This window comes from Arachis ipaensis, chromosome B2 (genome assembly GCF_059453495.1).
Source record: "Arachis ipaensis isolate K30076 ecotype BB chromosome B2, ASM5945349v1, whole genome shotgun sequence".
In the NCBI taxonomy this organism is placed as follows: domain Eukaryota; kingdom Viridiplantae; phylum Streptophyta; class Magnoliopsida; order Fabales; family Fabaceae; genus Arachis; species Arachis ipaensis.
In genome coordinates, this window is record NC_142437.1 from 1797402 (window position 1) to 1813081 (window position 15680).

Below are 15680 nucleotides of genomic sequence, written 5' to 3' on the forward strand. Positions count from 1 at the left end.
ACAGTGGCAATCATATCTTCATTATCTTCATTCAATTCGAAGTTCATCTGAGGTGGTAAATTGGATTGATATGTCGGAACCAGAAGGAATGTATAAGAAATGAAGAAATGATGGAGAAAGTTGGAGTAGTCGTTAAAAGGTTTTGTTATTGGTATCTTTTGCCCCTTCCCATAATTTTATCTTTTCCTATTTTGCAATGGAAAGAAAAAATGACAGCTTGATCAGTGGAAAGAAATCATTTATAAAATGGTGATCCTGTCTTTGCCAAATCTTTATATATATGCCTAACCAAATTCAAATTAAATAAGGCTAATAAACTGGTTTCCAGGATTGAAATGTACTTGTTTTTAACAAGAGCAAAGCTTCAGATGATTGCAGAATGTCTAATAGCTTTTTCATCAGAGTCAGTAGGATAATAAAAGGAATCTGCATGAGGTGTACAATACTTTCAAAATAAAAGGATCAAGTTATTGTTGTGTAGTTTTTTTAACCATAGATTGAATCATGAGATAATATTAAAAGTAGATGCCTATATAAGCTATTTCTAATACAAAGGATAGGGGCTTAACAATAACCATTTCTTCCTTGTCTTGTTTATATGTGTCAACATGCTATCTAAATTTTGGTAACATATTTGTACAGTATCTATCCTTATCATCAGCTAGAACTAAAAGAGTGGAATTTTTGCCTTCAACTGCTTGTAACTGTTAATTTGTTTATCAAATTGTTTTCCCAAGGTGATGAAGATATAGCTAATGTCATTAGAAGCATCAGACAACAATTTAGTTTCTATCAACTTTATTTATTGGTGAGATTCTTTATTCTTCTTCTTCTTCTTTTTCTCTTCTTTTTTTATAAAAAAAATGAAAAATAGGCATTTTTTTATGCAAAATGAAAAAGAGGCATACCATGAATAAATCCTCCTATGTGCAGTTTGTAATAACTACATATATTAAGCTGCATAGGATCAAAATAAATATATTATTCTTACATGTAAAATTATTCAAGAAGAAATCTTGTCTTAGAATATTTGATCATTTGGGACTTAGAGAGGATGGCTACAAGTATTCTGTTCTGAAATGTCTGTATTAAAAACTTTTTCTTCTAACTTGTAATATTATGTCAATCAAATCATGCTTGTGATAACTTTCTTTTCTATCTAACTGCACTGCTGTTTTTGTTAGTGTTGCAAGTGTGAGGAGTGTTAGTGTTGCAAGTGTGAGGAGTGTTGAAGTTAGTCCCACATCAAAGAAAGCATGGAAGAGTGAGGAGTTTATAAGATGAGAGACCCATTAACTTGACACCTTAAGGTTTTGAGTTGGATGTGGTGTCTTCTCATTTTATGTTCTCTCACTTGATTCCTCCCCGAATTCTCCCCGGTTGTCGAGAGCTCTCCACGGTTGGCCCAACAAGTGGTATCAGAGCCGATGGTTTAATCGGTCTGGTTTTAAGGGGTATTCAAGGTGAAGCATCGAAAGTCTTCCCGGCAAAGGTGGTTCGGGCGGCGTGTCCCGCGGTGTTTTGCGGCGGTGTGATGGACGAATACTCGTGGTGGTGGAGGAGCTAGAAAGAGGGTGTTTTGCGGCGGTGTGATGGACGAATACTCGTGGTGGTGGAGGAGCTAGAAAGAGGGGGAGTTGGTGCTTGATGTGGAGGCTCACACTTGAGGGGGAGATTGTTAGTGTTGCAAGTGTGTGCAAGTGTGAGGAGTGTTAGTGTTGCAAGTGTGAGGAGTGTTGAAGTTAGTCCCACATCAAAGAAAGCATGGAAGAGTGAGGAGTTTATAAGATGAGAGACCCATTAACTTGACACCTTAAGGTTTTGAGTTGGATGTGGTGTCTTCTCATTTTATGTTCTCTCACTTGATTCCTCCCCGAATTCTCCCCGGTTGTCGAGAGCTCTCCACGGTTGGCCCAACAGTTTTTAACTTCCTCTTTTGCAATTTCATTTTTTGGTGGCATTTCTGTTTGTTAAATATACTTTCAGTGCTGTAGAAAGCAAAACGGTAGAAAATAAAATAAAATAAAATAAACAGAAAAACTGTAGAATGATAAGTGTCTTTGGTTTTCGTGATGACAAGCACTTAGTCTTGAAATGTTATTAATTTGTGTATTAGTGTTTCAGGATAAGTCCCGAAATCAGAGTTGTTGTTTTTTTATTTTATCAAATCATGCTTGTGATAACTTTCTTTTTTATCTAACTGCACTGCTGTTTTAGCTTCAAGTTGATAACTTTACTAAATTCCATTCTCGAATTTACTTTTCCTGTTCTGCTGGGTAAAAGAAAAAGTTATGAAGCATGATCTGAGAAGGAATTAGTTAAAAGTTCACAGATGTTCGGGATTTCATTATACATGTATATATGTGGAGATGTAAACTGGATTAATGTGTTGGGATGCAGAAGCAGTGTTTTCTGATTTCAGCTTTCATATCTACACTACATGTGGACTTGCTTGGATTATTCAATTCAATTTTTTGCTTGAAAGATGGGAACTATATCTGGTTGTTTGGTTATCAATAGCAGTCATGTTTGAACTTTGAACCAACAATGTAAACAAATGCTTCTCTCTCTAATGCAAGGGTTATATCAATTTTGAATTGTATTTTTTTTGGGGCTAAATTTACAATTCAAATCCATGATGATTAAGATCATTGAACCTAGCTGAAGTAGTGTTATTATATGTTAAAGCTATGATAATCTACATCTTACCAAGCATGCAGCAGTTAAATTAATTAACTTCTAATCAAAGGTAGGTACATCAGCTTTGATAATCCCTTTGGAAATATATAACACAAAAATAAATAACTTTCGTTGTCATTAATACTCGAATTTTGGGCATTTCTTACATATCATGTAGATGTAGGTCTTCTTTTTCCAATTAGTTAGACCAATAATACCATGAACTAATGTTCTTATCAATGAAGTTCAGCAAATTAAAACCAATAAGGGAATGACTCAAAGCAATTAAGACAGTACTTCAGAAAACAAAATAAGCTCATGATCCTATAGACATTGTTCTCTTCAAAATTGATAGTGTAATTTATTTAGGAGTATCTCTGAAAGAGGACTTTATTTTATTGTGTATAAACAAATTGAAAGTAAAAAAAAAAAAAAAACGAAATCATCATATGTCCCTTATTAACAGCATAGAAGCTCTTGCAGTCACTAAATTTATTGTAGAAAACCGTACTATTACCTTGCTTATACAAAAGTTGAAAGCCTTGAATGTAATAGCTCCAAAAAAAAAAAAAAAAAACAAAAAAACAAATTTGTGGGTCACTCTTCCTTTACTTTTTCCCTAACCCTAATCACACAAAAACACTCTCTCAACCCTCAGTCCCTCACTAGCCGTCGAGCTCCCACCCCCACTCCTCCCACACCCTCTTCGTAGAAACACACACTCATGGACGCACTCCCCTCGCTCATCCTCACGCCGTCGCTCATCCCCACACACACGCACCTACACTGACGCGGAGAAGAGAGGGAGGTCGCTGCTGCCGTTCATGCCCATCGTTGCCAACTGCGCCGTCGCGGAGGAGCGTCTCTGTCATCGCGAGCTGCAACCGCCGCCATTGAAGCCACCCTCGCCGTCGCGGAGGAGCGTCTCTGTCATCGCGAGCTGCAACCGCCGCCATTGAGCGCCAGTGAGAGGGAGAGCTCGAGGAAGAGAGGAACGCTGTCCCGCCATGCACCGTCGTCACTGGAGCTGCACCGCCGCCGAAGGCCCGCCGCCGTCCGTGGAGAGTCGTCACCGTCTGGGTCGCTGCCGGAGGAAGAGAGCTTGCACAAGGGGTTGCTGGAGTGGCTCGCTGCTGCCGCAAGAGCCACTGCACCTCTGGCCGCTGGAAAGTCACATTGAGGTCGCCGTTCTTCTGCCGCCGCCGCTGTCGGGGTTTCTGGTCAATGGGTATGGCGCTGTTGTTGCCGGAACCACCACCGGTGCTGCCGCTACTTGTTTCCCTTAAGTCCGAGTCGTTGTAGTTGCTGAGAAAGTGATTTGGAGCTGAGGTTGTGGCTGCCGCAATTTCGGGTTGAGAGGAAAGGTTCCGTCGGTGCGTTCGGATTATAGTTTTAACAATCGAGAACTATAGCCAGCTCTATCTTGTCGCTACTCCGGTTCAAATTCTACGCTCATTCGTTCCATCCCACTTCAATCCTCCTTACCTTGAATTTGGCACTCTGGGTTTGGTATCTTCGGTCCCTAGGGACTACGTTGTGAGTAGGCTTTACATTTATGATTGTTTGATTGTGCATCTACAATTATTTTGATATCTATTATGATCTTTGAATTATAGCTATATTTGCTTTGAACGGTTTTGAATTGATTAAAATAATTGATTTATTAGAATTAAATAACTCATTTTTATGAAGTTTATACTTTTGGAAACTATACATGAGACTATATATATTTTTGATGAAGTTTTGCATTATTCTAAAATGTTTGATTTTATTTGAATATTTGTTTTTGAAGCATTGAAGTATTTGTTGATACTCACTCTAAAAATTGTGAAATATATTTGAAATCTCTCATGGTTGAAAAAGTATGATTGAGAAAAGATTTCTGATGAAAAAGTATGATTTAATTTTATTTGATTCGATTCGATTCGATACCTTATATATTTGAAAGATCAAATATTTGTTGTATTTGAAATTATATGTTTTGAATTGGTTTGGGAGGCTCGTATTAGAAAACCGTAGTTAACGGCGGTTATGACGTTAACTTAGATGCATCTAACTCAGACTCCAGCTAGCAGGGGTGTTGCTAGCCTAACGTATAGGCCACACGTTAGATCTGTTATTCTGTTAGGACACACAAGAGGAAAGGGCTACCCATAGAGGTGGAGCCGCCCAAGTGTGGACTTTTGATTTGATTTCTGTATGAGAACTCCCTTATTGATTCACTTATTATTATCAACTATTATTTTCTAATTAAAATTATTTTAATGATAATGTTTGTATAGTCTCATGTTGATTATAGATGTATTGTCTGGTCACTGAGTTGCAAAACTCACCCCGTTTTTCTAAAAATATTTTTCAGGAACAAATATTTGACTGTGTGAGACTTTCTATTCAAGAGTAACGGTCTGCAATGAGTACCTATTCTTTGTCGAATTCCTAGAAGTGTATGCTCCATATGTCACAGGCAGGACCAACCATTCTTAGTTATTTTAATTTTTTGTTAAAAGTATATAACTATTTATTTTAGAACTTGTAAAATATTAGTACTTGCTTATTGAACTTATATTTGACTATGTTAGGCTTGCTATAGGATTATTTTCCTGAGCGCCAGTCATGGCTCATTTTGGGTCGTGACATTGAAATTTTTCGCTTCTTCATAGAGATAAAAAAAACACAAAATTATGAATTTTTTAAGAAGATTGTGGGGTGATTGAAGCTCTGGAATCCAACTCTGAATCAATAACTTTGCTTGATAATCACTTGTAATAGTTGAAAGAGTAGCATAACTCTTAATTTAATATTAAGTAGTAACTAACATGCTCTATACCATAACTAATGTGATTTGATGCATTTGAGAGAGATTAGTAATTTGGTATAGTAATACTATTGAGCCTGGTCCCATAACTCACAAGATAACACTTTAATTGAAACTGCCAACAAGACGTAAGGTGTGTTTGGCAAACACGTTGGAGATGATAAAAGTGCGTGCTTTGAACGCTGTTCTTTGATGTTTGGCAACTTTTTTTCTCTAAACGCAGAAGTAACTTTGCATCCAAAAGCCGATTCCCTTGAAGCAAGAAATAAAAAATTAATTATTAGAGTTATAAATACTTTAATTATTTTTACTTTTTTATACTTTTTATATTATTTTATAATACTTTATATATAATATTGTATTTTAATATCGTAAAATAACTTTGAGGCACATAAAATTAGCAAAGAGCCAGCAAGATACTCCCACTAGTTAAGAAGACCAACTTTTTGTTGAGTCAACCGTCTTTGTCTTGTTGTCATCAAATTATTGAGAACTACTTCTTCACAATATGCTTTGATAGACCTACACACAGTTCAGTTACAAACCCTGCAAAATCTGCATTTTCACTCTTCTTCATACCCGAATTCTGATCACTTGTTTGAGATCATATCATGGCTGGTTCACTTGTTGGTGGAGCTTTTCTTTCTGGCTTCATTAACGTTGTCTTTGACAGGCTCCTTACAAAAGATGCGGTCAACTTGGTGTTGGGCAAGAAGCTTGACCCTGACTTGGTTAAGAGGCTGAAGATTTCTCTGCATGCTGCTGAAGCTGTGCTTGATGATGCTGAGTACAAGCAACTGGGCAACGAATCCGTGAGGGAGTGGCTCAACGATCTTAGAGATGCTGTTTATGAGGCTGATGACTTGCTGGACGCTGTCCTCACCAAAGAGGCTATTCCAAAGGAGGGAAGTTCTTACTGGCCTGATTACTTCCTCAACCGCGAAAGGGAGATGGTAGATGAGATGGAAAGGGTGGTTACAAAGATAGAATTTCTTGAACAACAAAAAGATTTCCTTGGTCTTCAAAAGACTACCAATATCTTGTCATCATCATGGAGAGAATCCACATCTCTGGTGGAAGGGAATATATATGGGAGGGAGGATGATCAACAAGCCTTACTCAAAGTAATAAATGACAGCAGTGAAAGTGAGTTATCTGTGATCCCTATTGTTGGTATGGGTGGGGTTGGTAAAACAACTTTAGCAAAATGGGTGTACAATACCACAGAGGGATTTGATTTCAAAGCATGGGTTTGCATCTCTGAAACATTTGATGTTGTTGAGATTACAAGGAAAACCATTGAGGAAATTACTAAAACTACTTGTTCCCTTGGGAGTTTGAATTTGCTTCAGAATAAATTGCTAGAGATCTTGTCGGGGAAGAAGTTCTTTGTTGTTCTAGACGATGTCTGGAGCGATGATACTGATAACTGGAAGAAGTTTATAACTCCTTTTCACTGTGGGGGTAAGGGTAGTATGATTCTTCTAACAACTCGCATTAAAGAGGTTGCTTCAGTTGTTCAGACATGTTCCTCTTACTTTCTTAATGAGTTGTCCGAAGATTCTTGTTGGTTACTCTTTGCAGAGAATGCCATTTTTCCGGAGTCAAATGGGAACCCAATACTAGTTGATGTCGGTAGACAGATTGTCAACAAGTGTAAGGGCTTGCCATTAGCTGTAGAAACACTTGGGCGCTTGTTGCAAGGAAAGGATGATGCTAAAGAATGGAATGCTGTTTTAAGCAGTGACATCTGGGAATTTCCTATGAAAAATAGTAAAATTATTCCAGCATTGCTAATAAGCTACTTCCAGCTCCCTGCCTATTTGAAGCGATGTTTCGTTTATTGTTCATTATATCCCAAAGATTATCTTTTTGAAAAAGATGAACTGATCCTGCTATGGATGGCTGAAGATCTTTTAAGGCCACCAACGAGAGGGGAGAGTTTAAAAGAAGTTGGTTGCAAATGTTTTGAAGAACTAGCTTCCAGGTTATTTTTTAAACAAGATTTGTATTCTTATTATAAGATGCATGATCTATTGCATGACCTGGCAATTTTCCTTGCTGGAGACTTCTACTGTTCATTAGAAGAGCATGGTAAAGCAAAAGATGTGACTACTTTGACTCGTCATTTGTCCTATGAAGACTTGAATCATGTGCTCTCACAAAATTTTGATTCCATAACTAAAGTTAAATCCTTGAGGACATTCCTCCCAAGCAGTTTCAGTATCTATTCTCTATTCAACGAAGTTGATGGCAATACTATCGATATCTTGATAAAGAAGTTCAAATATTTGAGAGTTTTGTCATTTGACTCGTTTAAGAATCTTGATTTTTTTTCATTTGGCTCGTTCAGTAAACTTGATATATTGCTTGATTCAGTAGGTGAATTGATTCATCTACGCTATTTGAATCTCTCTTGGACAGACATCACCACATTGCCAGAGTCATTGTGCAACTTGCATAATCTACAAACATTAATATTGTATGAATGTACTAGGCTGACTAAGTTACCTAGTGGCATGCATAATCTTGTGAATTTACAGCACCTTGATCTTAGGCGAACTTGTTTGGAAGAAATGCCAGGAGGAATAGGTAAGTTGAAACACTTGCCTATTTTAGATTATTTTGTGGTGGGCAGGCATGAAGACAATGGAATCCAAGAATTAGCAGGGCTCTCAAATCTTCATGGATCATTTGAGATTAAGAAATTAGAGAATGTTGTTGATGCCAGACAAGCAAGGGGTGCAAGGATGTTGGAGAAGAACCAAATTAACAACTTATTGTTGGAATGGTGTTCAGACGATGAGATGGTTACAAGCACAGAGACTCTGACAGATATACTCGACGGATTGCAACCGCACAATGGGTTGAAAGAGTTGAAAATCAAGGGATACAAGGGTACAATATTTCCAGATTGGTTGGGGGGCTGTTCCTACAACAATATGACTCATGTATCTCTAGAGTCTTGCAAGAATTGCTGCATGCTGCCTTCACTTGGACAGCTGCCATCTCTTAAGTCCCTGCGCATTGAAGGTTTTGATCAGCTCAAGCGTATTGGTGATGAGTTTTACAAGAATGAAAGAGATCATGATTCTTTGCCTACTGCACCGTTTCCCTCACTGGAGACATTGGAATTTCATAACATTCCATGCTTGCAGGAGTGGCACGTAATTGACCCAGAAGCTTTTCCTCAGCTTAAGAGACTTCGAATAAAAGACTGTCCAATGTTAAAGGAAGATATGCTTAATGGCATATTCTTGAGAATGGTTTCTTCTTCATCGAATGCTTCCAAAATTCGCAAACTGGAAATACGGGGAGATCATGAAAAAAGGTCTAATGAGATTCTACCTCGTGGGGATGCTTTATCAATAAGGGGATGTGAATCCTTGGTGAAGTCTGCATTTAATGCAAGGAGCATCAACCATCTATGTTGTCTCCAAGAAGTACATATTTATTACTGTTTGTCTGCTGTATCCTTTCCGGACAATTGTTTACCCAAATCTCTGCAAAAGCTCACAATCTACTGGTGCCCAAAATTTGAATTCCCGGAGCAACAGCAGCACAAGTATGATTTGGTAGAGCTACAAATAGAAGCCAGCTGTGATTCACTGACCTCGTTTTCTTTGGATACCTTTCCCAATCTCAAGAATCTCGAGATAAGAGACTGTAGGAATCTGGAATCAGTGTCAATGTCAGAGGCACCACACGCTGCTCTTGAACGTCTCATAATCAGTGGGTGCTCCAAATTAGTGTCATTAGCAGGAGAAGGACTGGCTGCACCCAACTTGACTCATCTTCAAGTCAGATGGTGCACAAAGTTGGAGGCATTACCACGTGACATGAAGAGTCTACTCCCAAGTTTACAGTCTCTCCAGATATATGGTTGCCCAAACATTTACAGGTTGCCAGAGGGTGATTTGCCGCCTAACTTGAAATCTCTTGGTGTGGGAGGTTGCGAGGAACAAATGAGGATTCTATCATGGATGGGCAACTTGGACACCATCACTCATCTCACCATTTCTGGTAGTGGGTGTGTGAGCACAATAAAGTCATACCCCGAGGTGGATTCCCTGCCTCATCTACCCTCCCTTACCACTCTACATATCAACAACTTTGATAATCTAGAGGCATTGGAGTGCAACGAGCTTCTCCGCCTCACCTCCCTTCAACAATTGCACATTGAGTACTGCTACAAGCTGGAGAATATGGAAGGAGAAACTCTGCCTTCCTCTCTCATCCTACTTCAAATTGAAGGGTGTCATTTGCTAGAAGAACACTGCAAGAACAAGCATCAACTAATCTGGCCCAAAATTTCACACATTCCAACCATTAAAGTCAATGATAAACAAATTTTCTGAATATAAATTTCTGAGCAGGTAATTATCTAACTTCACGGTTCTCATGCCACCACAATTCAATTATACTTGCATCAATTTCCTTTTCCTCAAAAGAAAAGACTTCTCTCTTTCTTTACACATTACTAACTAGTTGGACTGATAATCTGATTCGCCAACAATAAAATTTGCAGTCTTTTTTTTCAGTCATTGGGAAACCTCTCAGTCTGTAGCTGTACTCAAAAGAAATATCCTCTGTTATTCTCAAAAAAGGTCATTCTTACAAATTGGAAGATAGGGAATATATATGTGCATCTATATATTCTATATCTAACATTTGAGAATTTCTATATTCTATATCCAATAGCAGTCATGTTTGAACTTTGAACCAACATGCTAAACAAATGAGTTTCAATATCTAATGCAAGGGTTATATCAAACTTGAATTGTAGGCTCTTTTTTTGGGTTAAATTTACAATTTGAAGGCATCATGATGATTGATATCATTATTGAACCTAGCTGAAATATTGTTACGTATATGTTAAAGCTATGATAATCTACATCTTACCAAGCATGAAACAGTTAATTAATTAACTTCTATTCAAAGGTAGGTATAACAGCTTTGATATTCCCTTGGAATTATATGACACAAAAATAAAGATTTCATTAAGAGAACGGTATACTTTTAATAATTGATCATTTAAACTTTACAATTTTGTTGACTTGCTGTGTTCTACGGTTCATGCCAGACAAAAAGCTTAGAATTATTTTTTGTTGATTAAAACATGAAACTATTTACAAAATATCATATTAAATGAATTGTAGATCCTATACTAACTCTTTCTAATATGAAATTGTATGCTGCCATGTGCTTATTATGTAATAGTTTGACTGATATAATAAGATATTCTTTGCAAGCCTAATTTGGATTCATTGGCATATTATCGTTCTCTTACTAGTTATTTTTTGTAAAATATTTGCGTCATATGATATTATGTCAGCCTCAACTTCCATTGCAGTATTGTTATATTGATCTCAATTTTTTTCTCAAGCTGAATTTCTGCCTTTCAAGTTTCAATTCTGTTTTTGAATCTAAAAAGGAAGCCAATAATGTTGAAGAAGTGCTCTTTCTCCATTTACTAAATTGCTCATATGATTGTGTATTTATCATGTAGGTTCTGGTCATTTTCCTGTGTAGTAGGCCCAAGCCAAAACTTTCTGAAGTGTCTCTACATTCCCGTTAGTGTTTGAACCTAATCAGATTTGGATGAACTTGAGTGGACACAACCAATTGAGCAAAGAGAAGAAAAGTTGAGAGGAGATGCTAATTTTGCAGGGGCAGTAACTTGTTTTCATCAAGTGAAAGATCGGATGGTCAAATCTTATTGAGCTGAACCTATAACTGGAGATTCTGCACTCACAGTTCTTCAATTTGGAGGATTGATTTGAGAACTTAGATCCCTAATATATATAACTACCTGAAATCATGAACAGTAGCTGCTTTTCTGGTGAAATTTGAACACTCTTACATTTTTGTTGCATCACTCAGATTTAAAAACACAAATTAAAAGCTCCAAACAAACTATTATACTAAGACTAAGACATTAGCAACGTACAAATTATTAAAATAAGACAACTAACATGAATTATTGTTATTAATAACCTCATAATATGTTACCATGATATACATACAAAAATGTGGCGCCAAAATGTTCCTAGTTTTATATAGTTTCGGCAGAGACTAGTAGTGTCCGTTGGTGACACGGAAACAGCACCACTTGCAAGAAAGAATTAAAAAATGAAAAGTTAGAGTAAATCCAATTAAACACTCCAAGCTATGAATTTTCTAAGTTATCTCGGAGACTGATACCATGTTTTGTTGCTAAGAAATCATTGACTCCTTGCCTCCTTGGCATACACTACTTGATTGAGAAAAACTTAGTAGTTCACTACACTGCAACCATTGTTCTCTTACCTTTCTCTGAAAATCCATTCACTTTGCTGTTGTTGAGTTCATATCATCATGGCTGGTGCAGTTGTTGGTGGAGCTTTTCTCTCGGGATTCATTAACATTGTCATTAACAAGTCCCTTAGAGAGGATGTGGTCAACTTGGTGTTGGGCAAGAAGCTTGGCTCTGACTTAGTTGAAAGGCTGAAGATTTCTCTGTTCGCTGCTGAAGCTGTGCTTGATGATGCTGAGTACAAGCAACTGGGCGACGATCGTGTGAGGGATTGGCTCAACTGTCTCAGGGATGCTGTTTATGACGCTGATGACTTTCTGGACGCTGTCCTCACCAAAGCTGCCACTCAAAAGGAGGTACGTTCATTCTTGCCTGGTTTCTTCCTCAACCGACATAGGAAGATGGCAGATAACATGGAAGGGGTGGTTGCAAGAATAGAATTTCTTGTAAACCAAAAAGATAACCTTGGTCTTCAAAAGAGTACCAAGGATAATAACTTGTCATCATCATCATCATCATGGCGAGAAACCACATGTCTGATGGAAGGGAACATATATGGCAGGGAGAATGATCAACAAGCTTTAATCAAAATAATAAATGACAAGAGTGAATCTCAGTTATCTGTGATTCCTATTGTTGGCATGGGTGGGGTTGGTAAAACAACCTTAGCCAAATGGGCATACAGTGTCGTGGAAGGATTTGATCTGAAAGCATGGGTCTGCATCTCTGAAACATTTGATGTTGATGAGATTACAAAGAAAACCATTGAGGAAATTACAAAAACTACTTGTAGCCTTGGGAGTTTAAATTTACTTCAAAATGAATTGCAGAAAATCTTGTCGGGAAAGAAGTTCTTTATTGTTCTAGATGATGTCTGGAGCGAAGATGCCAATAAGTGGAAGCAATTTATAACTCCTTTTCAATGCGGGGCTAAGGGTAGTACAATTCTTCTAACAACTCGCAATCAAGAGGTTGCTTCAGTAGTTCAAACATGTCCCTCTTGCACTCTTAATGAGTTGTCGGAAGAGTCTTGTTGGTTATTGTTTGCAGCCAATGCATGTTTTCCAGAGTCAAACAGGAACCCAACACTAGTTGATGTCGGTAGACAAATTGTCAACAAGTGTAAGGGTTTGCCATTAGCTGTAGAAACACTTGGCCGCATGTTGGGAGGAAAGGATGATGTGGAAGAATGGAAAGCTGTTTTAAGGAGTGCCATCTGGGACTTTCCTATGAAGAATAGTAAAATTATTCCAGCATTGTTAATAAGCTACTTCCAGCTACCTCCTTACTTGAAGCGTTGTTTCGTTTATTGTTCTTTGTTTCCCAAAGATTACTATTTCAATAAAGACAAACTAATTTTGCTGTGGATGGCTGAAGATCTTTTAAGGCTACCGAAGAGAGGAGAGAGTTTAGAAGAGGTTGGTTCTCAGTGTTTTGAAGAATTGGCTTCAAGGTTATTTTTTAAACCATACAAGTTTTCCTCTAAGATTTTCCTGATGCATGATCTCTTGCATGACTTGGCAATATTCCTTGCTGGAGACTTCTATGGTAGAATAGAAGAACTTGGTGAACAAGAAGAGAAGAAGCTTCTCACTCGTCATTTGTCACATATCTCACGTGGAAGCTTAGGTCCTCCAATCTCAAAAGTCTTTAACTCCGATATGAAATCAGAATCTTTGAGGACATCGTTGTATATCAAAGATTTGTTAAGCATGAAAAGCAAAGCATCAAAGTTGAAATACTTGAGGGTTTTATCCTTTCGTTAAGTTGATGTATTACCAGATTCAATAGGTAAATTGATTCATCTACGCTATTTGAATCTCTCTGGGACCGATGTTAAGGCATTACCAGAGTCATTATGCAACTTGTTTAATCTACAAACATTAATATTGAGTGGATGTTCTATGCTGACCATGTTGCCCAATGACATGCATAAACTTGTGAATTTACGGCATCTTGATCTTAGGAGAACTTCTTTGAAAGAAATGCCTAGAGGAATAAGTAAATTGACACACATGCGTAATTTAGATTACTTTGTGGTGGGCAAGCACAAAGACAATGGAATCCAGGAATTAGGAGGGCTCTCAAAACTTGAAGGATCATTTAAGATTAAGAAGTTGGAGAATGTTGTTGATGCCGGACAAGCAAGGAGTGCTAAGATGGAGGACAAGAACCACATTGACAAGTTGTCGTTGAAATGGCGTTCAGATGATAAGATGGTTTCAAATAAGGAGACTTTGAGAGATATTCTAGACGGCTTGCAACCGCACACTGGCTTGAAAGAGTTGAAAATCAAGAGATACAAGGGCGAAAGATTTCCAGATTGGGTGGGCCGCTGTTCCTACAACAATATGACAAGCGTATCTCTGGTGTCTTGCAAGGATTGCTGCATGCTGCCGTCACTTGGACAACTGCCATCTCTAAAGTCCCTGCGCATTGAAGGTTTTCTACAGCTCAAGCGTATTGGTGATGAGTTTTACAAGAATGACTGCGATCATCATTCTTCGCCTACTGCACCGTTTCCCTCACTGGAGACGTTGGAATTTAATAATATGCCATGCTGGGAGGAGTGGCACGTACCTGACCCAGAAGCTTTTCCTCGGCTTAGGACACTTGAAATAGAAGATTGTGGAATGTTAAAGGGAGATATGCTTAACGGCGTATTGTGGAGAAGGGTTTGTTGTTTGCGGGAAGATGATGAAGGAAGGTCTGATGAGATGGTGGGTGGTGGGGATGCTTTATCAATAAGGCCATCTCCATCATTTAATGCAAGAAGCAATTGGTTACCCAAATCTCTGCAAAAGCTGAAAATCTTGATGTTCCCAAAATTTGAATTCCTCGAGCACAAGTATGATTTGGTAGAGCTACAAATAGAATACAGCTGTGATTCACTGACTTCCTTGTCGTTGGATGTCTTTCCCAATCTCAAGAATTTGGAGATAAGAGGGTGTAGGAATCTGGAATCAGTGTCAATGTCAGAGGCACCACACGCTGCTCTTCAACGTCTCTCCATTACTTCCTGCCACAAATTAGTGTCATTTGCAGGAGAAGGACTCGCTGCACCCAACTTGACTCATCTTCATGTCAGCTTTTGCTCGAAGTTGGAGGCATTACCATGTGATATGAAGAGTCTACTCCCAAGTCTCCAGTCTCTCAAGATATGTGATTGCTCAGACATGTGCAGGTTGGCAGAGGGTGGTTTACCGCCTAACTTGAAAGAACTTGAAGTGGGAATTGGTGAGCAACAATTGAGGGATCTATCATGGATGCCCAACTTCTACGCCCTCACTCGTCTCACAATTATTGGTTTTAATTGTGATAGCGTGACGTCATACCCAGAGGTGGGTTCGCTGCCTCACCTTCCCTCCCTTACCACTCTTTATATTGAATTCTTTGATAATCTGGAGACATTGAAGTGCAACGAGCTTCTCCGCCTCACCTCCCTCCAACAACTACACATTCTTTTGTGTCCAAAGCTGGAGAATATGGTTGGAGAAAAGCTGCCTCCCTCCCTCTTGCTACTCGACATTGAAGGGTGTGGTTTGTTGGGAGAACACTGCAAGAACAAGCATCAACTAATCTGGCCCAAAATTTCCCACATCCCTAACGTTAGAGTCAAACAGAGATTTCTGAGCAGGTAATTATCTAACTTCACGGTTCTTTTGCCACCACTATTCAATTATACATGCATAAATTTCCTTTTCCTCAAAAGAAAATACCTCCCTCTTTCTTTACACATTATTAACTAGTTGAACTGATATAAATTTGCATTGTTTTTTTTTCATTCATTGGGAAACTTCTCACTTTGTAGTTGTACTCAAAAGAAATATCCTCTGTTATTCTCAAAAAAGAGTCATTCTTATAAATTCGAGGACAGGGAATGTGTGTAAA

General features: G+C 38.2%; 1 protein-coding gene and 1 pseudogene across 4 annotated transcripts; both read left to right on the forward strand.

Annotated features, from left to right (window-relative positions):
- Positions 1–3267: 3267 nt before the first annotated feature.
- Positions 3268–11404, forward strand: LOC110262350 (putative disease resistance RPP13-like protein 1). 3 transcript variants are annotated; one of them, XM_088504558.1, is made up of 4 exons: positions 3271–4215; positions 5039–5143; positions 6168–9870; positions 11004–11404. In XM_088504558.1, exon 3 carries the CDS (start codon positions 6445–6447, stop codon positions 9850–9852), a length of 3408 nt encoding a protein of 1135 aa, XP_088360684.1. In that variant the 5' UTR covers positions 3271–4215; positions 5039–5143; positions 6168–6444; the 3' UTR covers positions 9853–9870; positions 11004–11404. The 3 variants fall into 3 exon arrangements, with proteins under 3 accessions (XP_088360683.1, XP_088360684.1, XP_088360685.1); XM_088504557.1 differs by having other exon boundaries at positions 3268–4215; positions 5039–9870; XM_088504559.1 differs by lacking the exon at positions 5039–5143.
- Positions 11208–15368, forward strand: LOC148572786 (putative disease resistance RPP13-like protein 1; annotated as a pseudogene). The gene is made up of 2 exons (XR_015905085.1): positions 11208–11336; positions 11865–15368. The product of XR_015905085.1 is annotated as a putative disease resistance RPP13-like protein 1 (transcript).
- The last annotated feature ends 312 nt before the right edge of the window (positions 15369–15680 follow it).